At 40.5% G+C, this 26,037-nt stretch overlaps 2 protein-coding genes across 2 annotated transcripts; both read right to left on the bottom strand.

Annotated features, from left to right (window-relative positions):
* Positions 1-1,320: 1,320 nt before the first annotated feature.
* Positions 1,321-5,436, bottom strand: LOC309693553 (relaxin-3 receptor 1-like). The gene is made up of 3 exons (XM_082512896.1): positions 4,923-5,436; positions 3,813-4,256; positions 1,321-3,718 (listed from the first exon to the last, which is right to left on the bottom strand). Exons 1-3 carry the CDS (start codon positions 5,115-5,117, stop codon positions 3,107-3,109), a joined length of 1,251 nt encoding a protein of 416 aa, XP_082369022.1. The 5' UTR covers positions 5,118-5,436; the 3' UTR covers positions 1,321-3,106.
* A 4,673-nt stretch (positions 5,437-10,109) lies between these two features.
* On the bottom strand, positions 10,110-24,785 carry LOC309693555 (cyclic AMP-responsive element-binding protein 3-like protein 3-B). The gene is made up of 10 exons (XM_082512899.1): positions 24,679-24,785; positions 24,338-24,436; positions 22,519-22,792; positions 16,064-16,194; positions 15,794-15,904; positions 15,342-15,448; positions 12,149-12,217; positions 10,851-10,935; positions 10,481-10,574; positions 10,110-10,369 (listed from the first exon to the last, which is right to left on the bottom strand). Exons 1-10 carry the CDS (start codon positions 24,697-24,699, stop codon positions 10,161-10,163), a joined length of 1,200 nt encoding a protein of 399 aa, XP_082369025.1. The 5' UTR covers positions 24,700-24,785; the 3' UTR covers positions 10,110-10,160.
* Between the last annotated feature and the right edge of the window lie 1,252 nt (positions 24,786-26,037).

Raw genomic sequence — 26,037 nt, 5'->3', positions numbered from 1 at the left:
GAGAAAAGAAATGGGAACAGCTTTGAAAGCTCTTCGGAAAGTTTGGAGAATTATTACTCAAGACCACTTTAAAGAATTAAGTAAGTCTGGAAGTACAAAGAAATCAGGTGGCTCAAGACTTTTACACTGTACTGCACTTGACCTTGAAACTGGAGCGTTCAGCAGGATCAGATTCTTCATCATGATGATGATAAAAAGTTGATGAACACATTTTCAGGTTAAGTTAACATCAGCTTAGATTTCTGAAAAATTGATGGTGAAATCTGTTTCCCATGCAACACATATAAATCTATGATTAATATTTGTCCTTACGTTTGCATTTTTAAGCATTATGGTTCCTCTGAGCTCAAACTGTGTCTCTGTGATTTCAAACAACCACTGAATCCAGCTATGGAGTCCATTATTTTCTACTTTTCACATTATTCTTTTGACATTATCTAAATCCTCTTTTTTTTTAAGCATGCTGCTCGCTTCATATCTGATGGTGTTACGATCCTTGTAGCTTTCTTCTGCAGCACATAAGCTGTGTTAATGTTTGTGTCCACCTGGGAAATAAACTTGTCACTTGTTATAAATCAGTAATCCAAGAAGGCCATATGTGGACACTTACGGATGACACTTCCTCGAGTGGTTTTCATCAGCAGGACTGTGAAATTCCCCTCCGTACAGCACTTGAAGATGAATAGCCGAGCACGCGTGCTTTGTACCCTGTTGTTTTAGATGTTTTTCTGTGAACTGGCTCTGAAATAGAAAATCCCACCAGGGTCTGAGTGGATGAACTGTAGCTGCTGTGGCTGTTGTTTTGCTCTCGGTGAGTTGTGAAGTGAGTTCTTCTAAAGGAGCCTTTCAAATAACAGAAGACTTTTTTGTGCTTAATAACAGTGCATAGTCTGAGTAAGGATCTCGAGTAGATAGCACTTGTGATTGTTGCTGTTCTCAGCTGGAAGATGCAGGCTCCCTTGGTGACCCGACAGCAACATCATAGCTCACAGAGAGCCTGCTGAATGAATCAGGCAAGTAATTATTGATGTAAGAAGCAGGGCTGGGAAATAATTACAACCACAGTGGCGCACAATGAAAACGGTGTGGTGGAGCTCATGTGTATGTGTGTGTGTGTGGTATTTGTATGTCAGGAACTGTCTGCGAGTGGCTGAAGATAGTTTTCCGTTCAAAATTTAAAGGTTGCTAAAGGGCAAAAACGTGCAAGAGCCTTTGTGTGGCTGACTCATTTACCTTGTCTTCGTGATGCCGCAGGAGAGATTAACTTTCCCGAGATGTCACCAAACTCTTGTTCTCCTGTTTTATTTAATGTCACAGCACACACGTGTATTCACAAAACAATTCACAGCAGGACAGGAAATCAGACACAGAGGCGAGCATCAAACATTGAATGTGAATGCCAAAATGTCCTGGAGACGAGTTTCTCCGGCAGATTCCTGCGCGGTGGATTAATTAGCAGCAATAGCACAAGAAAATATTTCACACGTTAATCCTGATGAAACTGTAACAAGTCCTCATAATGGTCTCTGTGGGGAATTAAGACGCAAATTACAAACAAATCATTTTGCAGATCATCTATTCAAACATCAAACAGCAGTGAAAAAGAAACAGGCCACAGGCTGATTGAACAGTTTAACAATGGACATAACGCCCAAAGTCTCTTGTAGTATTTTTGCAAATAGTTTTTTTCACAGAAGTGCATAACAAAAATAAAACATACACACGGGTGCTGCATTAGAGGAAAGACATGAGCCCTTCACTCCTGCAGTAAAAGGAACTGGTTGGCTCTGTGATGCTATGGGGGGCAATTTGGCCCACTGCTCCCACTTGCAGCCAGTAAGGATTATACACCTTTATTCTTTTGTTAAACAAGGTTATGCTATCTTCAAGGTTGACAGGGCCCCACCAAAATTGCAGATGAATATGAAAATGATGTGAGTCATGCACTGTGAATTTTCCAGTCACTAGATTTCAACCAAAGCTCTCAGAGAAGCAAGCCTAACTACTCTGTAACCTTGAAGCACCTCTGGACACACTTCGGGGGGAGTTATTAGAAAGCACAGGCTAAATTAATTAATTCATCACCCCATAAGACCTGTTGCACTTGTTGTGTAATTTGGCATACCTCAGCCTTCCCTCGCTGCTTTCCTTTCTTAAGAATATCTTATTTGCTTCAGCTGAAGAAATGGGAACACATGATGTGTTTTTGCAACAGGATGCTAGTAACAAAGTGCTAAAGATACAATTTAAACTAGTTCTTTGCTAATTGTCTGTTAGGTGTAGACACAACATTGATTTATTCCTTGAGTTAGATGTGTTTTAAACTCGAGTGATTCACAGGTCAGTGTTAAGTGGCTTAAAGAAAACAAAAAAACACTCCTCTGAAAATGGTCAGGTTCAAGGACTCAAGCAGACAACTCCAAAGAAAGATTATGAAATAATTTTTAAAGCCTAAGTTAATTAACTCAAATTTGAATGGTTACCAGTGCACAGGAACTACATATATAGAATTACCAGTATGAAACCTATTTAAAATGGTTAAAAGGCTTACTAACTTTGGCTCATAAAAGTTTTAAAGACCTTTTTTCCCGTAAAAATGATACTTCTACAATCTTTGCTGTTGCAGAATTTGCTGCAAGATTTGCTTAACAAGTCTCTGTTTGAGTCAGATTTTAGACTGATTTATTAGTTGGTACTCATGATTATGTTCCAGAGACTTTGAGAATCAATGACAAAGCTCCTGCTTGAACAGAGTGGCCTTATGCCTTACTTAAACACTTTATTTCTTCTTTTAATATGTCACGCATGACACCAAAGAAATATGGCATACAGAGTTGAATTACAAAGCAAACATTCAACATTTGGCAGAATATTCGTAGTGGCTTTCTTGCTAACATTTAGATGATGTGCGTTCTATTTATGAGGCTACAATCAGCGGCCATTTAGCCTAGCTTAGCACAAAGACTGGGGAGAGATGGAAACAGCTAGACTGGTTTAGCACAGAAAGTGACCAAATTCAACTTCCAGCACCCCTGAAGCACACACAATCAAAATACATTTAACTGTGTTTGCAAAAATGTCAGGCTATTCTCTTGCTCTGAATAAATCACATATTAATGTCTTTATGTATCATAACCATGCTGGGCGGTGCTTCCTCCACTCTCCTTCCCCTCAGGGACAGAGAGAAAACATGCTGCACTGCATGAGAAATTCTCAGGAGAAGCTCCTTTAGGCCAGTTCTGTACTCTTTTCTGATCAGGCAGTAAAGCACTGGGTTCAGACAGCTGTTAGCATGAGCCAGGCACACAGTCAGGGGGAACGCATAGGCCTGGGTGTTGTAGAAGGCTTTGCTGAAGGGCACCAAGTCAAATTTGATCAGCACCCCCCACAAGGTGAGGGCCTGGTTGGGCAGCCAGCAGATGAAAAAGGAGAGAACTACGATAGTGACGGAGCGGGTCACTTTGGATCGGCGGCGGTGGCGGCCTCTCTCACACTCAGATTTCTCGGTGGCACTCCCGGTTACCATGCTGCACACAATGCGCCGGCTCAGGATAAACCTCAGCAGGAGGAGGTAGCACACAGAGATGATAATAAGGGGAACCACAAAACCCAGAAGGACCTTCTGTGTTTGATAGAGTCCCAGCAGGACTTGGGGGTCCCAGTGACCGGAGTCGGAGTCAGAGAAGCGAACCAAGCAGAGCTCGTCATCTGCAGAAACCTGGAAACATAAATAGGGAGATCAGAGGATCCTTATCCAAAACACAGAGCATGCACTGTAGGCAGACTAGTTGTTGAGTACTGATTCAACAAACCTGGACAGTGGTGGAGTAGAAAGCATGAGGCAGTGTGGCCACCAGAGACACCACCCAAATGGCTGAGCTGGCCCACTTGGCCCGAGCGGTGGCGCTCCTTGGGCTCTCCATCTTCAGAGCAGTAACCAGGGAGCGGTAGCGTGTCACGCTCATGGCGGTGAGAAAGAAGACACTGGCGTACATGTTCATGGTGGTGACCGAGCTCACGATCTTGCACATGACCTGCCCAAAGGGCCAGCGGAAGTCCAGCAGCGTGTCCACGGCCCAGAAGGGCAAGGTGAGGACGAACTGGAGGTCTGTGAGAGCCAAGCTCATCACAAAGCAGTCAATGGAGGAGTGGTGGTATCCACGGCGACGGGAGTGAAGCAAGAAGAGTGCCAGGAGGTTACCCACGAGCCCCAGAACACATACAACCAGATAAACCAGGGCAATGACAACTCGTACCTGTCACACACACACACACACACACATACATGTTTTGTGCTTGAAGGGTGTTTTCAGTAAACATAACTGAAAACAAAAATCTGAGACTTTTCCAACCTGATAATTTAAAGCTTCTGGGAGTAAAAAACGTGGAAGTGTATTCAACCTGCATTCTTTCTAATGTTCTAATGCCTGGTCTATGGGGGGAAAGTCACACCCTCGGCAAAGCTTTTCTATTGAGTCTATTTTTTGTCTCAAATGCTAGTTTTAAGATCACTATATGCAAATAATATTTATTTTATAATTATTTCAAGTCCAAAAAGATGACAAAGCAGATTATTCTTTAGGGTGGGTGTCCTTTCAAAAAGCTCAGATGACACTTTGTGAAAACATTGGGCTCCAGACTTACCAAACCAATGAGTGGCATGGTGGCAGTGTCATCTTTTATATACAGGTTATGCTACAGAGTGCTGCAATAATAAATGGTAAGATATTTTAAGCTGAAACATATTCTGAAGATGTGGGACTTGTTTAAAAAAATGGTATAACCTTTAATGTCAGAATAAAGAAACAACATTATCTCCAAGATTCATGCACAATTACCGTTTCATTTTTTATTAATCTGATCCAACTGGACTTGTAGAAAAAAAACAAAAAACAAACAAACAAGAAGGTAAGCAAACCTACTGCCAGATTGGCGCTGTCTCCGTGCAGATCCAACGAGGACTCCTGAGAGAGTATGTGAAGCCAGCAGTTTAATGAGAGGTTAAAAGAGGAGGCTGCACCCGTAGGGCTGACCAGTTCGGAGATTTTGCGCTCATCCTCTTCCCCTCCGCACAGCCCTGTCAGAGCTCCAGAGGAGCTGCTGTTGTCGACCTGCATGACTCGGCTGCAGGCGGGGAAGGGAAAAGAGGGCGAGCTACTTCGCAAAACTATCCACTTCTTCCACCGGGATAACTTCGAGATCGCAGGTGCGCAGGTGCGGCTTCAAAAATCCCCATCTCTTTCTCCTCATGCATTCAGTATTAAAAGAGATCAGAGCTCCAAAATGCGCGTTTCTTCTTCTTCTTCTTTTGCTTGAATCTTTTGTTTGTTTGTGGTTTCCAGTCGGAAATGTCTGAGATATTGAAAAAACAAAAGAAAGAGCTGATTAATCCGCATCCACCTACTTTGGCGCGTTCAGGTCGAAGTCTGACATGAAGCAGTTGCCTCTTCTGTCAGCATCCTCGCACTGGAGGCTTTTATACTCGCCCAGCTTCTCGTTTCACCGCATGATGGCGCTCTGTCGGTGCACACACGGACTCCCCAGTGTTGATATATTATTGTCGTTATTAAAGCAGATGCCCCACTAACCAAGTTTCAGATGTCAGTACTCTTGGCTGAGCTTCATTCATATACCCCCGCACCCACCCTTTTTTGATGTAATCCAGATTTAACTTTAATTTTTAAAGATAAATTGATCATATTTTTATAGATTTTCTTGCCTTCAAGGGTTTTTCAGTGTTCATTTCAACATTAGAAAATCAGAAAGCTTTCAGTCTTTTTGATGCTGTTAGTGGAAGAGCTGTGTGCGTGCATGTGTGTGTGTGTGCACTTGCGATTTGCATGTCTTATAGGTCACTGTTGGTATTCGCACAGTGTGTCGCTGGGATCTAAACTGAGTGCGTTTGAAAAGACATAGTGCAGCAAACATTTTCTCCAGCACCTTCATATTAAAACAGTCTGTAACTTTAAAAAGAAGAGATCTCAACATCTTAACCTCAACCAGTTTGCTCCAAGTGGTATTAAATAATTGATCCTTGTTCCTAAAACTTAGTAAAAGGGGGCAAATATAAGAGCAGCTGGGACATTTGGAAGAAAGTGTATCCTTTCCTTTTGGTTTCTTTTCCTGTTTTCACAAGCAGTTAATCACAAATTCAGATGTTAATAAATCATATTTTGTACACAGTGCTGACATGGAAAGAAATGCAGATGTGGTTGAAGTCTGACCCACCAAATCTCCCTCGTGAAGCCGCTTGTTGTCATTCTGCTGAGGCTTTCGAAGATGCTTAAAAATTCAGCTTTCATTTAAAAATAAATGGATGGGGAGATTCTGACTCTGTTGGGCTTTTGTGTTTTCGACTATAGTCCAAATAAGTGCAAGTAAAGCTGAGGCAAACTTTGGTTTGTGTGTGTAGGGATCAGAGATGGGCAGACTGTAATCTGATTACTTTTTTCAAGTAACAAGTAAAGTAAGGGATTACTATTGCAAAAACGGTAATTAGATTATTGTTACTTTCCTGTAGGAATGCTGCGTTACTGCGTTACTAAAACCGTGATTTTTTTGCAAGAATGTCTCATGACAGTGACGTAAGTGAGTGTGACGTTCATGACAACAGCTGTGTGCAGATCAACAGTGGATCATATATCGATTGTGGGAGAGAGTATGAGTGTGCAGCGTTTAAAGCGTGGAAGCACTGACCTTACTTTGAGTTTGATTCCATAAAAAGTGACAAAAACATTGGTGTCCGTTGTGTGTGGGAAGAAAACTTCTTTTTACAGCGAAAAAAAAAACCCCTAAACAAGCACCGAGTGTGCTACCATGTAATGGGAAATTCACAGAGAAGCTGCCGTATCCTTCCACTGACCGCTGCGGCACACCTGCACCAGAGCACACCTCCGTCTACCCTACTCCTGCTTTACAGGTGAAAATAGAGCAAAAGGACCGCTGAGTCTTTGATGTTATTTATTTTCTGCTGTGTTTTACTTGCATCTATTTGAAAGAGTGAGACACACACAAAAAAATAATTATGTGCTGGAATGTGCAGAAAATAGGTTTAAATATTAAACAAATTTCTTCCAGTCAGAGAATGTTGCATATAATTTAATTTTTGCTTGATGCATGAAGTTAAAAGATTAAAACTAATAAAACAAGTTAAAAAAAAGAGACTTTTCCATTTGATTACATTTTGTATGATGGATTATGCAGAAAAAGTAGAATTGGGCTGAACGATCTATCGCTTTATCACCTATTCAGGTTGTAAATCGTGTTTTTTAAAAGTAACTAAGTAATTAATTACTTTTGAAAATAAGTAATCAGTAAAGTAACGGGATTACTTTTTGGGGGAAGTAATCAGTAATTAGTTACTGATTACTTTTTTCAAGTAACTTGACCAACACTGGTAGGGATAATGTGTAAGGGTGAATATTTCTGTCTGATGAAGGTGAAAATACTTTACACTGACTGTATTACAATGTAAATTTGTGCCCAGACACGGTTATAAAAATGAGCTCTTCTTTAGTAATACATGCAGTTATTCAAATACAAATTCTTGGCCTGATCGAGGGCGTTTCGTCAATGTCATTCTTTGGTGGAGAAGATGATTTGAATTCACGCTCTAAATGCCGTCCTCAGAGCTGCTGCAATGCAAAGAATATGATGGCAGTGGAAGAAATGCTAATAAATTTAAATTAAATTTAGTTCAAAGGAGAGAAAAATCAAATATATATTAAATGCCCCAAGAATTTAGCCGGTTAATGTTTAAACAGTAAATGTATGTAAGGTTGTGCAGAGATAAGAATTAAAGAAAAGACACTGAACAAACTCACTGAAAAGGGTGAAGGAGCTCAGGCTGCTGAGCAAAATCAGCCTCATCTGCTTTCATGTTTGTCATCATTAAGTCAGAATTATGTGCTCATGTTTGTGAGTGCAGGTTAATTATTCTGCAGCTATGCTCAGATGTTCATGAAGCCCCATCCGGACAGCCTAACCTTCTAAAATTATCTGAGCAATCTTCTCCTCCTGCAACCTCTTTTCTCCCTCGGGTAGCAGCACCTCTGCTCAGCTCTGAGATCCTGATTGAATTTCCACCTACATCTTTAACTCTATCATTACAACACACTGCCTAACCTGCCTCATCAATTATTCATTTCCGACTCCTAGCCGCTGTGTGCGTATAGTGAGCCCGTAGTTTTGAGCTTGGTTTGCAGAAATATTTATTTATTTATTTCGGTTATTCCACATTCTCTGCTCAGCGAGAGCTCTCAGGGAGAAAGGCTCGATGCACGGCTGCCAGGAGATTAAAAAAAACAGTGAGATGATAAAGCCACATTTCCACGACGCAGCTCCACCGACAAAGACAAAAAAAAATATCAACTGTGTAAAAATATAAACCAAAAAGAAGTATTCAAATTATAGAGTTGAAAGCAGATTTGAATGCACAGCTGTGCTTTGACGGAAATGCCAACAGTGTTTCTTTTAAAAGTATTGTGTAAGTATATGAGGCAGAAAACTGCAGCTGAGTGTGATGGGCATCAATTTTGCAGATATTTGATTGAAAGTATAAAGTGCTGTGGAGAAATTATAGTGATATTATATATGTTTTTTGTATATGTTCTTTTTTTAAATGGAAGTTTATGGATATATTGCTAAACTGTAATTGGTAAAATTCAATGACTGGTTAAAAAATATGGAAAAAAAACATCCATAAAAATGAATACGGAAAAATAATTTATTGTAAAATGGTACATTGTACTATTTTTCATTGATGCTTTTTGGGGGGGGGGTTGTTTTTCTGCTTCAAAATTGCATTTATTGTATAATTAATTACAAATTTGTCAAGATGTTTCATGCTCACCTACAGAGACAGATTTCATAGTTAAGAACAAAAAAAAACAACAAAACCTTCTGATAGAGGTACTGCACTATGGCCCAGGCTATAAAACAGCTCATCCCCCACACAGTACTGAACAATGCTGTGTAAGTACTACAGTACAATGGGGTAGATCAGGTAGCCAAGGTATCCCACCTCAAGTTGCTCTCAGATCCTTCTGTTAGAAACTTTTACATCAACAACACTTACAGAGTCCTCTGTGCCTTCTTTATGTGAACATAATCCATAACATACTCATCATTTAAAAATAATCACAGTTCAATTTGTTTCTCTTTTCCTTTCCAACAGCCAGTTGTTACTCCTGACTTAAAATCTACTACTATTGTATTTTCAGATTAAATTGTTCCAGGTTTGCAGCTGTAGAACATTTAAGCTGCTTATCTCATTTTATCTCACCAGAAAAAGGCACTTAACGTCGATCTGTAAACAGTCTTTAGTTACATTTCCACAATTACAGTAAGCGATATTTTTCTTTCTCAAAAATAATGATATGAAACTGAAACCCACCTTCCTCTGGTGTTTTGACAGCTGGCTGTGAACCTGAAGCTTTTATTTGCTCATTGAGTCATATTTGTCATTTTTGTTTTCAAAATATTGTCTCATTATTTTTGCAAATCGGTTTTCCTCGACACAGGACACATGGTATCGCTGGAGGAAGGAAACAAAACAACAACAAAACTTTCAGACGGGTCCAAAATTCACTGGAGAAAATGTGAATTCACACCTGGCTGATCCTGCCAGTAGCAACCTGTCTCAAAGATTTAAATGTCTAAGCCTCAGCACACACACACACACACACACACACACACACACACATACACACACATATACACATACACACAGTGAAAAATGCAAATGCATCATTAAATTACTGCGCAGAGCTCCTACTGAATGCACCACAGATCATGGTATATATTCAAAGAAAATAATAAATCACAGTAGTGAGCGTGCATGTGTATTTAATGTGTTTGTGTTTAACAGGCATCAGCTGCACAGGTATGATCCAGCATACATGATCCAGCAGGTGCTTAAAGGCTTTTTATTCAGAGCAAAATGAAAAATGATTACATCCACGTCAATGACCTCTTTACTGGCCTTTGTGAAAGTGCATTCCTGAAACACCTTTCAAATGGATGTTTATGTGCTGGAGCAGCCTCTCACCCAGCCTCTGTAGTGAAAAGCAGATGCAGAGAAGCTTTTAAACTACCCTGTTGGGGGCTGCACTCGCATCCAAACTCGCACCCCTGCGCCACGTCTTTCTTGTTAGAATAAATCAGTGAAGGTCCTTGTGCCTGTGATCTTGATGGCGAGAGAAGGGGACGTCTGCTTTGGGGAGATCTGTCCAGGGCCTAATCTTCTCTGTCAGATTGCGCAGGGCTTCAAAGCCCCTGGTAACGCAGAGGAGAGGAAGAGGAAGAGAAGGAGGTGGAGGAGGAGGGATGTCTCGGGCATCATCCATCGACTGCAGGGAGCGGGACGGCACTGAGAGACAGAGATGCGGTTGAGAAGAGTGAGTGTGTGTGCATGAGTGAGTGTGCATGGACGAAAAAGAAAAAAAGAAAGCAAGATTGGCCATGCATGATGGCTACGGACCTTTGGTCTCTGCATAGTCTGCCTGACTGAGCCGGCTGTAAGGGTCTGGTCGAAGATTTGAAGAAATCAGCAGAGAGAAGGAGAGGAGCAAGACCTGGATGTAAATACAGACAGATGGACAAAAAGAGGTCAAGCATAGAAAACACAGATCAGAAAGAAGAAACTGAGTAGGTTATTACGCACACAACTACATAACATTTTGCACAACCGGTGCTTCTCTGACTCATTTAAATATTCAAAGCATTCACAGCCGCAGTCCTGCCGGTACAAACAGTCGCACGCCTTGATGTGCTTATGAACTTTTAATGTTTACTGTATTTCTTTGTTACAATTATGACTGCCTCAAAAATTACATAATGCTCTATCTCACCAGGATGCAGGTTGCTTTCTGTCTTGTTTTGCTGGGGCCATTAGGAAGGAGAGCCCGTAGCCGGCTTAGCTGCTTCAGCAGAGCACTGCAACACAAATCCAGACAGAAAGATGAAAGAGGCTGTGCAAAAGTTTCACATAAGGGGTCTCATCATTTCCAGCATCTGTGATCACTCTCGCAAAAAAGAGAGAGAGAGAGAGAGAGAAGGACAAATTGAAGGAAGAGTGTGTGTGTGTGTGGAGCCTTCACACATTTTGTTTTTACAAGCAGCAGTCTGCCAGCGTCAGGGAAAAAAGAATAAAAAAATCAGGACAGTGAAATTGCCGAGTGAAAAGAAAAGTTGGAAAAGCTGTGTGAAGATTTGGAATGGTATGCACTTTGTATGCTGGTAATTTTACTCTCAGGCTCTTCAGTCCTGAATCTTTAACAGGCAGAACGGTTTGGCCATTTTCAGCCGTGACTCGGTTTCATGAAAGCGGTGTCACAAAAGATGTCGTGGAGATTTATTTTGTGCAGCTAGCTCTGTAAAAGCCCCGCGTCCAGGTTTGATTAATCCTGCTGCCTTATCTGTTCAACCGGTAGGGACTTTGATGGGAAACAAATGTGAGGGTTTGCAATTATGCCGTGTTTTCATATGGCTGCACCTCCTCAGCCTGGCCATTGTTAAATGTACGACACCCGGATGTTCTGACTATATATGGTCAATCTTAATTTTTTCTGTCATCCTATATTTCTGGATTTAGGCTCCATGAAACAGGCCTTGTGGTGTCATAGTCTTGAGATGAAGTGGTTTAGGCTATCAACAAAATACTAAATACTACCAGACATAATCCCACTAATGAAAACACAGTAGCTAAATAACTGAAACAGGGAAATAAATTGAAAAACCGAGACATCTGTGGTGCTATTTTTACAGGAGCAATTGCTGCAGAGCTAAAATAGCCATTCTCTAAAATCTAACAGTGACCATTCGATCATGCCAGAGCTCTGAAGCTGTGCCCTGACTGTGCCTGAGCCAGGATATAGCTTCCAAAGCTTCAGAGACTTGGACCTTTCCAGACCATATGCTGAAATGTAGTGCACTGGGCTGTAGTCATGGTAACTCTTTGCTTTTCATTGCAACTTTCAAAAGCAAGTCCTGGATGTTGTCACAGGTAAAGCTAATCAGGTGTGTTATGTTCTTTACTGTATTTTCTGGACTTTAAGCTCTCCATCATTATACAAAACACTGAGTCGTCCAGGCATCTAATGCCAATAATCATCAGGTTAAACTTTTGTTGCCTCACTTAAGGACTCACTTGTTGGTCTCCTCCAGCTGCTGGATCTTTCTCTGCAACTCGAGGTTGTGAGCACCACATGCAGACATCCTACAGAAAGAGGAGGAGGAGAATGAGGGCAGAATCGTATTAAAAAAATATCGTTTTATGATGTTGCCTCGCCTGCCCTCCATTTCTCTCTCTGCCAATATCAGCCTGCTGACTGTTATCGCAAACCCCATTCTGTCATCCAGGGACTCCACCCCCTTTCTTCTTCTGGTGTCTCTCTTGTTTGGTTCAGTCACTGTGAGTCCATTATGCCTTCGACTGATAATGACACCCTGTTGATACGCTCTGCTTGAATCTGGTTTAATTATCAACGAATGCTGACTCTGGGAGAGACAATCTCACTCTGCCATGAAACTTTTGTTATCAGGAGGCAGCAGAGCTCAAGCTTGATTGAGATGTTGATAGCATGTAATTAGATATATAAACCTCCTGTGTTACATCAGTAAGACATTTTCATTAGTACGCAAAACACGCAGACAATTTTCACATTTCAAATATTTACTAAAGTGACAGTACATTTGTGTTTGGCCATTTTTAAAGCTCAAACTGTGTATTGGCTTTATCCCACCCGCTACACCCGTGGTCCAAAACACCTCCATTCACTCTCAATCGACTCTTTTATTCTGACACAGATCAGTAATGGCAGGTTTTAAAAGAGTCCAGCAGTGCAAGGGAGTCAGTCTTAAGAACCACATCAGAGTGAAACAAGTTCTAAAAATACCCCCAAGAGAAGCTGAGGAATGATAAACCTAGGGGGATTTGACAAACAAAGGAATTTGGGGAATATTGCTGCATTGCGTTTCTTTGAGGCGAGTCAAATTACATGCTCGACCACGCAGCGCTGTTTGTGGAGGTGTGATGTGGTTGAAGCGCCAGCATGTGGGAGGCAGGTGGGATTAATAAATTTGGTGACAAAGGCTTGCTGGCTGTGTGGTGAGGCTGATTCCGAGCAGCCTCGAGGTAGAGGAGGAGGAAGACTGACGCAAAAACCTGCTTGCTGTTCTGGGTTGTGGCATCATGTTTAGGAATAATCCACTCTCTCTCCTGACTACATCTGTGAATTTGCGTGTATGCACAATGAGAAAGTGGTCCAGATCGACCGTAAGTGTTTTGGTGCCCCACAGTGGAGCAGTTATCACAGTATGGTGGGTATTCTGAGTTTCTTTACAATGTTCAATGAATGTAGAAACTTTCAGGTCTTTGACCTTACTGAACACCGATTTTTTTTCTCATAAACAATATTAAGATCTCTAAGAAGTCTTAAAATGAGTATATACAACCTCAGATAAACTGCAAACCGTGACATATTACACTATGTCAATAAAAACTAAGTCAAAGTGCAAAGAGCATTAAAAATTAGCCGCTGCTAATGAAATGCACTTGATTAACAGGTCGTCAAGACGTTTTGCTAGTTTGCAGGTCTGGAGCATTATCACAAATCCAAGCAGGAAAGATATCAGCAACGATCTTAGAAAAGCAATTGGGGTTATCAGGCCACTCAGAAAATGTTTTCATTCTACAGTGAAAAAGATTATTCACAAGTGGAAAGCAACAGATGCCAATCTCCCCAGGAATGGACATCCCAGAAAATTCACCTCAGTCAGACCATCCAATCCTTACAAAAACTTTTTAAAAAATCTAAGCGCTACATTTCAGACTCTACAGCCTTCAGTGAGCATGTTAAATGTTAAAACTCATGACAGTACAATTAGAAAAAGGCTGAACAAGTGTGGCTTGTTTAGAAGGGTTTCATCTAAAAAAAAAAAACCCTACAAAACTTCTGGAACAATGTCCTTTAGAAAGATTAGACAAAAATTGAGGTGTTTTGGTCATAATGGACGGTGCCAAGTTTGGAGAAAGCCAAACACAGCGTATCAGCACAAACAACCCCCACCAACTGTCAAGCACGGTGGTGGGGGTGATGATTTGGGCTTGTTTTACAGCCACGGGTCCTGGGCACCTTGTAGTCATTGAGGTAACCATGAACTTCTCTGTATCCCAAAGTATTCTTGAGTCAAATGTGAAGCCATCTATCTGACAGCTAAAGCTTGGGCAAAACTGGGTCCAACAACAGGACTATGATCCCAAAAAGAAGGGAGGAAAAGAATCAAGGTGCTGCAATGGTCCAGTCAAAGTCCAGACCTTGACCTGTTGAAATGTTGTGGTGAGACCTTAAAAGATCTGTGGATGAATTTAAGAAGCAACACTGTAAAGAAGAGTGGGGTAAAGTTCCTTCACAATGATGGCAGAGACTAATGAAGTCATACAGGAAACAGTTACTTGATGGTATTGCTGCTAAAGGTATTTCTACAAGCTACTGAATCACTGGGTGTGCTTAGTTTCTCACAGGACTGTTTCTGGATCTTGGTTTAGTTTTTTGTCACAACACAGTTTAATGTGAGAATGTTGTTGTCCTTCTCAGATTAAATTTACCTAAATTTAAGACCACGTAAAGACTAGATCATATTTTTTTATTATACCCTGATATATAACCTTAGAACTGAGAGAAGGCTCACTTTCTTTTTTTTCCACAGCAGGAGTATGAATATATATTATTCTCTGCATTATTAAAACATCATCTTTTCGTGTGTTTGTTCTTACTGAAGTGCCGTTGGCATTATAGATAGTAATTGTTTTTTGTTTTTATCTAAATATTCCTCCAATGAAAAAGAAATTCTCTTTTGCAGCAATCTCTTGAAAATGGTATTTCTTTGTGTATCCAGATCTTTATTAGTGAATAAATAAAAAAAAATAACAAGGTTTATGTCTTTCATTTTGGGCTGCTTCACTGGAACTGAATTTTAATGGGTTGTATTTCTTTTATCAATTTTGGCACTATATAATTTTTTCTCTTGAATAAGTTTCTGTAATTAATTGGTTTTGCTGGAGGCAATGACAACTACTGCTGCACAGCTCTCCTTCTTCTTCTTTTTAATTCAAAACACCTCACTAGTGTTGTTTGAGGTTGTTATACAATTGTTTTTTTTGAGCTTCCTGTGAGGATTTTTTTTTTTCAGGGAACTATTTGACAAATACCAGGAAACATGAAGTGTGCTTTACTTAATGAACAACAAAACACTCACTGAATCACTGAAAAACATAAAAAAAATCCAAAGCAGATGATTAAAAGAATGTTTCCTAAGTCGGTGCAGAGATAATGTCATACCTTTCTTCCAGGCTATCGACATATTCCCTTTTCTTCTTCCGACTTTCCTGAGCTGAGCGCTTGTTGCGGATTTTCCGCCGGATCTTTTTCAAAACTCTCTCTTCAAACTTGTCAGGGAGATGAAACACATGGGAGACCAGGACAAGAGAGAATAAAGAAAAAGGTATGTGAGATGAAACTAGGTTGAGAGAGAGAGAGAGAGAGAGAGTGTGTGTGTGTGTGTGTGTGTGTGTGTGTGTGTGTGTGTGTGTGTGTGGGTGGGTGGGTGGTGGGGAAGGGTGGGTGGGGTAGGGGGGGCATCATATCTGGCTGACTTTGTGTAACTGGGGATACAGATTTATACATAAATTGGGGATACAGATTTAGATCACGAGTGTGTGTTTGTGGATGTGTTTGGAGCATGCTTGTGCAGAGACATTTGCCCTACATACATGTGTATATTGCTCATGTACCTTGGATAGAGGCAGTCTGCTGGGCAAGTTTACCCCTTCTTTAGCCAGAAGCTTCTTCTCATCCTCATTAAGTACAAGCTCCCGCAAGGAATGCTGGGGGATTCGCTGCGCCTGTGAACCAGATGGACAGAATTCATTTCACTTAAAGTTACTCTATTTGCAGCTTTCCCCAAGAAGGCACAGGCAGATAGTAAAATTCTCTTTCAGTCAGAGTTGGACAGGACACCACACATATTTTAAGTTTCAACACAATTATGAAACCCTTCTTACTTTGTCTCCCAGGTTGGATAACAGCAGGTCCTTCACGGTGAGAGAATGGCTGGGTGGTTGCAAAGGATTTTGGTTTGTGGTGAGGTAGTATGAAATTCCGATATCCTCCTCTATGCTGCCAGACTCACAGCCTGCATATTAAAGCAGAAAAAACAGTACACCACATGTCATGGTTTACAAAATTGCTTGTATTTGGAGTTCAAACAAAACCCACCACAAAACGTCAGTCATTGCAGCATCTTTCTGTGCTTTAAAAACACTTTGCAAACACACAATGCTGCACAGGTTTTTAGGCATTTTAGACACTTGGATTCCTGTCCATCCTGTGGCACCACCAGGGAGGAGACTGATCATGCCTGCACCAATTATGCATCAGATGGCACAGTCCCCATCAAGCTCTTGTCTCATGGAGTCAGTCTGGGAGAGACTAAAGATGTCGAGATAGCCAAAATCTACAAAAGCCACCTGAAGCAAGCAACCAGCCAAGTACCTTGAAAACTTGGTCACACAAAATATTGGCTTGATTTGGAGTATGTATCATTACTTTACAGTTTTTTCTGAATGCTTAAACCCTAACTGTGATTCCTGTAGCACAATCTCTAAAACTATTCAGACTTATAGCAAAACCACTCACTGAGTTTGCAAAACTAAAAGCACAAAAACTGCTTTGCACTCAGTTTGCAATTTTGTAACACACACTTTGCAAAACTGTAGGCACAATTCACTGCACAACACTCAATTACCAAATTTCCAACACACTCCTAGCAAAAGTATACACATGTATGGCTATCATTAACACTAATTTGCCAACTGTCTGGCACACTTTCACATGTGAAAACTTTTTTAGATAATTAGTTCACTTTGCAATCAGCCTAAGCACTACAATACAGGTAAGCTGTGTGTGCGGAGTACAATGGAGGGAGCAGAAAGAGTGAGAAGTAGAGGAGGCCGAGGAAGAGGACGTGGAGGTGAAGAAGTAGGATGAAGAGGACGACAAGGACAAGGAGGAGCAAGAGGAAGACGAGGAGGGGGGAGAGGAAGTTGAGGAGGGGGGAGAGGAAGGGTAGGAAGAGTAAGAAATAGAATTGCTGATGACATCAGAGCTACAATAGTGGACCATGTAATCAACCGTGGAATGACCCTGAGGGTAGCTGGCCAACGGGTCCAGCCTAACTCGAGCCGCTACACTGTAGCAAGTACCATAAGGACATCTTGAAATGAGAATCGGTTAGTACAGTCACTTCGCACAAAGATTTGTAGCACTGCCATATGCCAATGAGAAACACACCAATACCATTGATGTAAAAATACTGAAATTGTTACTTTACAGAATTGCTAGATGACCAGATGCTGGGGGCAGAGGAAGCATGTTCACTGCAGACCAAGTAACCCATATAGTCATTATGGCGATTGCAAATAATCCTATACTTGGAAATAAACACTTGTGTTTGTTTTGATGTGTTTGAATAAACACCAGTACTTGAAGTTTGGATCCCTCTATGCTTATGGATCTATGACAGAAGTATGAGCTCAAACTGACATAGCCTACCTTGTGCACAGAGAAAGCAAAAGCCAGATGTGTTTTGTATTCATACCATCAGTGTGCAGTTGGCGCATTGTGTGCTTAGTAGATGATGGCTTGTGTGTACTGTTTGATACGGAAACACCATTTTTACGAAGGTGTGAAGAGTTAATCTAGCTGTGTTTGCTTTTGCAAGAGAACTACAATGTTTTGATGATTGGGTGACAGGTTTTCTTATTTGTGTGAAGAGTTTTGCAAAATTAGCCAATAGTTACAAAAAATGTGCTTAAGCAATCAGAAAAAACTGTAATATTAGTGACATCAGGACATTGTCTTGTAATTATATAAAAAAATTGTGAGAAAGTTTTAAGGTAGCCAGTTAACCTATAGGCTGAAGAACGTGTGATTTCTATATTGTCAGCTTTTCACAATTAATCAAACCTGATATGCCACTTTTAAAACAAATACACAGTGTCCCAACTCCATTTACTGAAAGACTCACTCTCTTAATTTCCAGCTAGTTATACATAAATTGCTCTTAGTGCTCATTTGGAAAGCACAACTACAGCGCATTGTGTTTCGTTTCCTAAATACAACTTGAAATTGTTCGCTCTTGTTAACACACAGATGCCAGTTCATAGTGCACAAAAGTGTACAAGCATTTGTAAGAAGAGGAAAACAGCAGGGAAGAGGAAAACAGCAATTTCAGATGATTGCGATAGGCCATGTTCTTGTTCACAGAAAGTCAATTTGAAAAACAAAAATAGAAAATAGCATCAGAACTTTCCATTTTTTCCGAAAGTAAATGTTTACATGTATTAAAGTATTACAGATATATGTGCTTTACATAGTAAATTCAGTAGATTCTATGATGTTTTTATATTCTTAAAGTTACTAATAGAGTACTGAATGGACAGGCTCTAGATAATTTATGTCTGCTTCTTATTACAGTTTTTTCTGATTGCTTAAGCACATTTTTTGTAACTATTGGCTAATTTTGCAAAACTCTTCACACAAATAAGAAAACCTGTCACCCAATCATCAAAACATTGTAGTTCTCTTGCAAAAGCGAACACAGCTAGACTAACTCTTCACACCTTCGTAAAAGTGGTGTTTCCGTATCAAACAGTACACACAAGCCATCATCTACTAAGCACACAATGCGCCAACTGCACACTGATGGTATGAGTACAAAACACATCTGGCTTTTGCTTTCTCTGTGCACAAGGTAGGCTATGTCAGTTTGAGCTCATACTTCTGTCATAGATCCATAAGCATAGAGGGATCCAAACTTCAAGTACTGGTGTTTATTCAAACACATCAAAACAAACACAAGTGTTCATTTCCAAGTATAGGATTATTTGCAATCGCCATAATGACTATATGGGTTACTTGGTCTGCAGTGAACATGCTTCCTCTGCCCCCAGCATCTGGTCATCTAGCAATTCTGTAAAGTAACAATTTCAGTATTTTTACATCAATGGTATTGGTGTGTTTCTCATTGGCATATGGCAGTGCTACAAGTCTTTGTGCGAAGTGACTGTACTAACCGATTCTCATTTCAAGATGTCCCTATGGTACTTGCTACAGTGTAGCGGCTCGAGTTAGGCTGGACCCGTTGGCCAGCTACCCTCAGGGTCATTCCACGGTTGATTACATGGTCCACTATTGTAGCTCTGATGTCATCAGTAATTCTATTTCTTACTCTTCCTACCCTTCCTCTCCCCCCTCCTCATTTTCCTCTCCCCCCTCCTCATTTTCCTCTTGCTCCTCCTTGTCCTTGTCGTCCTCTTCATCCTACTTCTTCACCTTCACCTTCACTTCTACCTGTATTATAGTGCTTAGGCAGATTGCAAAGTGAACGAATTATCTAAAAAAGTTTTCACATGTGAAAGTGTGTCAGACAGTTGGCAAATTAGTGTTAATGATAGCCATACATGTGTATACTTTTGCTAGGAGTGTGTTGGAAATTTGGTAATTGAGTGTTGTGCAGTGAATTGTGCCTACAGTTTTGCAAAGTGTGTGTTACAAAATTGCAAACTGAGTGCAAAGCAGTTTTTGTGCTTTTAGTTTTGCAAACTCAGTGAGTGGTTTTGCTATAAGTCTGAATAGTTTTAGAGATTGTGCTACAGGAATCACAGTTAGGGTTTAAGCATTCAGAAAAAACTGTAAACACACTCCTAATCGTAGTTGTAGGCTCTGAATATAATGGTTGTTCCTTGTACAAGACTCAGGACTGACAGAGCATTTCAGTCTGTGGCACCTAGAATATGGAATATTCTCCCACTCCAGCTTTGTTTAGCTCTCTGTGGGCTCCTTTAAAAAGGATTGTTTTGCTTGTTTCTGTTTTAATTTAAAGTTACAGTAAATAAACATTTTCACCTTTAGATGTCAGTAAATTTCAGTCAACTGAGTTTTGTTTTCTTCCCATCTCGATTCAAATGCATAATCCGAGCTACAGTTGCTGCAATATGAGAAAAATGTTTTAGCCAGCTAAGAGAGATCAAAGACATTAAATTTAGACTGTACTCCATAATCGCCACAGCCAGCCAGTGTGTATCTACTATTGTCTGCTCAATTTCTTTATTCGTGTGAAGGCTGTCAGCCCACTGTTTACCTCAGCTGCCAATGACGGGTGAGAGGCGTCCACATCTATTTACTTTGAAGTGGGCTGTGGACGTTTGTGAGAGTTCGATATAAGTTGATGAGTTAGTGAAGGTCAGTTCTGATGGATGATATGAGATGAGGTGAGTTGCTGAGGATATGCTTAAGCCTTAGCCTGTTGTTTTTGCTGCTGTTAGCTGGTGTTTGCCAGCATGAGTGAAACTTTCTTTAAAGTTGATGTAACATTGTTGGACTTGGATGCTTAGTGAATAAACTCACATACAATGTGAGAATGTAATCAAGCTGTTTATCAGAGTGAAGGTTTGAATTTTAAGAAATTAGCTGCCATAATGTTAATTTACAAACAGTTTTTGTTGTTTTCTGTCAGCCGTCCCAGACTGGAGGGTCACATGTCTAATCTACTGACTGTAATTGCGACAATATCAGGAATAAATAAATTTGTGCATATGTTTTCATGTGACTTCAGTTCAGGAGGTAAGGCTTGAGATAAGAAGGAAAGGATGACATTTTATCCAGATGTTTTCGCTAATTGTTGAGGGGGGCACCTTCTCCAATGATAAAATATAGGTATGATCTTTAATATCTTCAGACTGAAGGTGCAGGCACAAAGTTAAATGTCCCTCCATGGCACTCGAAAGCCTACGCCTCTTTGATACATAGATAGATCATACATAGATCATAGGATTATAAATTGCAGACCTGCTCCTGTGTATTATTAGGTAGATACTATGAGTACAGCATCAGCACAGTACAGTTTTTCCTATTAAATAACCTCAGAAAATCACAGACTGTGCCTGTTTTCCATTAAGATTCTTATTAACAGTAATTATTTTTGTAATGATCTGTTTTCTTGTACTCTATTTCGTTCAGTTTTTTGCATTTTGATTTTCTGTTCTATTTTATTCTGATTATTCAAACTATTTTTAAAGTCCACACCCTGATGTTGTGTTTTCCATTTTTTTGATGTGTTGCTCAATGAAGGCTCGTTAGTGCTCTTATTGTTGCGGGATTTGAGTGTGACCTGAAAGCACAGTCGAAACTATTTCGATACGATTGTTTACAAGAGTCAGAGGTTTTATGAATAGTAGTTTGACTTTGAGTATTGTGTCTAGGTTTTGTGTTAACAGCTTGGAAAAAAGAAATAATGTGTGTGAAAGGTTTCAAGAAATGTGTCAAAGCAAATGTGGAAAACTGTAAACACTGGGAAACACTAATGTTAAATTGTGTGGGTTGCATTAATATTGATATGTCAACACTCCACAGCCATTTCGAATCATCAGGAACCCTCTGGTCTTATCTGCTGATCTTTTCTGGCAGGAGCATTTAAACCAGTAACGCTTCCCTCGTGGATATAAATTCACACATTTGAATTACACCCACACTGGTTCTGTGGCGAGTTAAAGGCTGCAGTTTATGGCGGTTTGTGTAGTTGTCGCTACCTTTCAAATGCACAATGGATTTAACCTTCACGGTAATAGCTGTTACAAAGCTTCGAGCAGCTGCTGAAAGGGACTTTGTAATATAGTCTTACAAGCACAAGACCAGTGTTACAACAATTGTTCCCTGTAATGAATTAAAAGAACACTGACCTTTAACCTAACAGACAATATATACTATATAAATCCAAGTAAATGATGAATTTATTCACTCATTCACTGATGAAGTCCAGTACAGACAAATAAAACAGCTGTCCACTGTAATTGTGATGCTGATGAGTAATTAAGCAGGTATGTAAAGAGTTAAAGAAATTACAGCCCGAAAAGATTACTTTCCTTTCCTCATAATTATGACCTTGTGGATGTATTTGCTTGTGTTTTAAAACCTTTTGTTGTAATTAGAAGGTGATGTATGTGGTTTTTTTTAAATGAAATGTATTTTCAGATATTTCTGGCACTAGTGGTGGGTCAAAAAACTGCACAGTGAAATGAACCAATCTTCAAAATAGCTGCCCTCACAAAACAGTTTATGCATGGCAACAATCACAACCGTTTATCTTTAAAGATGTTCAAAAATGGGAAAAAACAAACAAGTGGCTCTTTGAAAGGTCCGCCATCAGAGGCTCAGTCAAAAGCCCCCATTATCCCACTACAGAAAGCACAAAATGAGAGATCTCACAATGTCAAAAGCTTCCCCTTTTTCATCTGGTAGTCCTGTGCCCTGGTTACTTTGTTCTTTACGCGTCTCAACCTCACATTTGCGCTCACTGTTAAAACAAACTACTGCTTTACAGGTTCCAATTCAGTACATGTTTCTGGCCTGTATAAAAAAGCAAGCCGGTTAACCCTTTGCTATTTAAATGTTGTCTTACCGAGATCGATAACAACATCTGGCTTTTTTTCATTTGCCACTGTCTGATTCACGAGACACGAAGACTGCGTGAAAGCCTGAATATCACAGGGAGTGGAGGCTGTGCAGGAGGCTGTGTGAGGGCTGTTTGTGGGATCTGTCAGGGGGTCCTCGGTGATGCCACTGTCACTGGTGCAGGGAGACCACAGGGGTGATGCTGGCACAGAGGAGGAGTCGCTCCCATGCAGCAGGAACTCCAAGAAATCATCAGGATCACTTTGCTTAGTGCTCAGTGTCTGAAGAGAGTATGCATACATAATTACATTATGGCTTGATTGGCAGAATGAATCTAGATCATAGATAATAGTAATCACACATACAAGCAGACACAGAAGCGTAAACACACCAGGCTTTCAATTCGCTCTCTCTCTCTGTTTCCTTTGGTTCCTGCTATTTGCAACACTTGCCGCAATACAATCAGGCACACCCCAGAATACAGTTTAAACTCAGCACTCAGGTTCTCATGATGAGATGAATTTGTGGCCGTGATTATGTTTTCCCCTGAGTGATTCGGTTTAGGAGCAAACTCACACCTTCTGCCACCCTCTGTAATGACTTTCTAAAGTTCTTTGTAAACAAGATTTCCTCCCTGCAGTCTGTCATTCCATCTTCACCTTCCAATCCCTGTGTTTTGTCTTTGTGCCATTCTGCCTTTAATCAGTTCGAACCAATCTCTCTCTCTCTCAGCTGCATGAAATAGTCTGCAAGGTTAAGACTACCAACTGTTCCACCGATGCTATCCCCTCTCGGCTTCTGAAGCAGGTTCTGGACTCAGTCGGACCTTTCCTTCTGGTCCTGATCAATGCCTGCCTCAGTTCTGGTTGTTTTCCAACACCCTTCAAGCACGCTGTTGTTCAACCTCTCCTTAAAAAGCCTAATCTAGATCCATCCCTACTCTCTAACTATAGGCCCATTTCCAACCTCCCTTTTCTGTCTAAAGTACTGGAACGAGCCGCCCTCACGCAGCTCCAGCTATTTCTTGACAATAACAATCTCTATGAGAAGTTCCAGTCTGGTTTTAGAGCTCGGCATAGCACAGAAACCGCCCTTCTGAGAGTTTTTAATGATTTGCTTTTAACTGTTGACTCTGGTTGTGCTGCTGTCTTAGTAACCCTAGCTTTTATTACTTCACGGCTAGACTACTGCAATTCCCTCTATGCTGGCCTAGATCGTTCCTGTCTACATCGCCTTCAACTGGTGCAGAACGCTGCCGCTCGCCTGTTGACCGGTTCAAAAAAAAGAGAACACATCACTCCGGTTCTCTGCTCTCTCCACTGGCTCCCAGTTGCCTTTAGGATTGATTTTAAAATCTTATTGCTGGCTTTTAAGGTTTTAAATGGCACTGCACCTTCTTACCTGTCAGAACTCCTTAGTACTTATCGCCCCAGGAGATCTTTGAGGTCAGCCGACCTGATGCTTTTAGATGTTCCCAGGTATAAATTAAAGACAAAGGGAGAGAGGGCGTTTGCTGTGGCTGCACCCAGACTGTGGAACAGTTTACCTCCTCACGTCAGACTCTCCAAAAGCCTAGAAACTTTTAAAACCGCTCTTAAAACTCACCTCTTTTCATTGGCTTTTAGAAAGGTTTAATTTATTTGTTTTATATATTTTTATTTTATTTTTATCAGCGAGGTGTTATTACGAAATTGTGTTCTATTGTATTTTTATCTGTATTTACTGTACAGCACTTTGGTCAGCCTTGGTTGTTTTTAAATGTGCTCTATAAATAAACTTGACTTGACTTGACTTGACAAACTGTGCATAATGAGCAGCACACTTACATCATTAGTTGAGCTGGTCCACGTTTGGTTGCTGTGGCAACTGGTGGATTCACCTGTGTTTTTGAGCAGAAGGTCAATGATGTCCATCCCATCGTACACCTGAAACAAACAGTGATGGTTCTGAAATTGAAGTGTTTCTCAGTTTTTCAAAAGATAAAACGTTTTTCACAGTATTACCCAATTTCACCTGGGTGTCAAAAACTCGCTCAATCTCACACTTCACTTGTCTCTGACAAACTTGCATTCACGTTCGCCTTTTTTAAAGCGACGCTTTCTTGACACGCACTCATGCTGAATCACTCTCTTACACAAAAAGCATCAACTGCACCCAGTGATCTTACCTTGTCTGTAGTCAGTGTCATAATTCTGACATTAAAGCAGCTGGTGGAATTTCAGCGAAAGTCTCCTTCAGGCATACAAATGCAGCACACAGCCAGATTGGTACGTTCCTTGTGCCTTTAGCGTGAAGGAGAAGCGTCTGAGTCAGCCTTCAGGGACAAAGTTGAAATGCCATATCACACAACAGCATTCCCCAACCCAGCTGATCACTGTCCAATCCACTGTTAGTCAGCCAGCAGAGACAAGAAGGGAGATTACTTAATTGTTAATAAGTGTGACCTTTGAGGTCATAAATCAGCAGTTGGTGTATGCTGTCAAATTCTTTTTTTATTTTTTTTTTAAATTGGACAAGCTAAATTTAAAGCCCAATTTATTGCTTTCAAACACAGAAAGTGGAAAGACTGACTTTTAATTTGCACCAGTTTGGACTAAGCCCAACAAAAGTTCAATACTCCTCTCTCTGCTCATCACTAAGGAATCCACAAGGCAGTGGAAACACACACGAAAGGGTTTAATCTGAATTCAAGGGTTAGAAACTGTCTATTTGATTATTTGAAAATTAGAGAGAGTTAGTAAAAGAAAGTCAGGATGTGCTTCTAAGCCACTGAGGGATTAACAAAAAGGGCAGCTGTACTTCAAACTCTATTCACTGACACTGAAAGCCAGCGCAGAGATCTGATTTGAAGCAGAGCTGAAGCTGTCTGGGAGGTTTCTGGATGGAAATCGAAGGAAAAGAAAAAATGCTCCCCTTCTATGGGACTTCTTCCTGATTCTTCTTATGGCTTTAAGGTTGAATAAGGACTTGAACTAATTTAATTAAAAGGTAAAAGTCAATAAAAGTCAGGATTACACTGAGATTTTGTGCTTGGTCTTTGGTCATCAAAGCCAGAAACTGAGATGAGAACTATCTTTCAGTTAGCTGTCGTTTAGCTGGAGACAGTTCTGGCACATCTAAAATGATTTTAAGACAGTCCAAGAGTTACTAATGATAGTCTTGGTAATATTTCACATAATGAAGCCCAGTGAAGGGCTCAATGTGCAAATAGAAGAGAACAATGAGTGAGCAGCAGGGAACCCCCAAATTCTTGTTGGTCCACTTAGATCCAAAATTACAGAAACAAGTTTCCAGAAGATACAGTATCATGAAAAATAAACGTTTCACATGATCCAATGATTCAGTAGCTTGTAGATCTACTTGTAGAAGCAATAACTTTTTTTATGACTTTATCAGTCTCTCACATCACTGTGGCGGACTTTATGGGCACCTGTTTATGCACAACTATCTTAAGTGTAGTGTTTCAGTCAGGTTAGGGTCTGGACTTTGACTGGGCCATAGTAATACTTCATTGTTTTCATTGTAG

Source organism: Aulonocara stuartgranti (genome assembly GCF_965226115.1).
Source record: "Aulonocara stuartgranti genome assembly, chromosome: 18".
NCBI classification, from domain to species: Eukaryota; Metazoa; Chordata; class Actinopteri; order Cichliformes; family Cichlidae; genus Aulonocara; species Aulonocara stuartgranti.
This window is presented reverse-complemented; position numbering and strand designations above follow the sequence as displayed.

What these genes read in the sequence shown, in the direction of transcription:
- LOC309693553 (XM_082512896.1), bottom strand. Translation starts at nt 5,117, where the DNA reads ATGCAGGTCGACAACAGCAGCTCCTCTGGAGCTCTGACAGGGCTGTGC. An exon ending in GAGACAGCGCCAATCTGGCA is followed by an intron (nt 4,257 to 4,922) that starts GTAGGTTTGCTT and finishes TGTGTGTGACAG; the next exon opens with GTACGAGTTGTCATTGCCCT. An exon ending in TCTACTCCACCACTGTCCAG is followed by an intron (nt 3,719 to 3,812) that starts GTTTGTTGAATC and finishes TTATGTTTCCAG; the next exon opens with GTTTCTGCAGATGACGAGCT.
- LOC309693555 (XM_082512899.1), bottom strand. Translation starts at nt 24,699, where the DNA reads ATGACACTGACTACAGACAAG. An exon ending in GGACCAGCTCAACTAATGAT is followed by an intron (nt 22,793 to 24,337) that starts GTAAGTGTGCTG and finishes TACTCTCTTCAG; the next exon opens with ACACTGAGCACTAAGCAAAG. An exon ending in AGATGTTGTTATCGATCTCG is followed by an intron (nt 16,195 to 22,518) that starts GTAAGACAACAT and finishes TTTAATATGCAG; the next exon opens with GCTGTGAGTCTGGCAGCATA.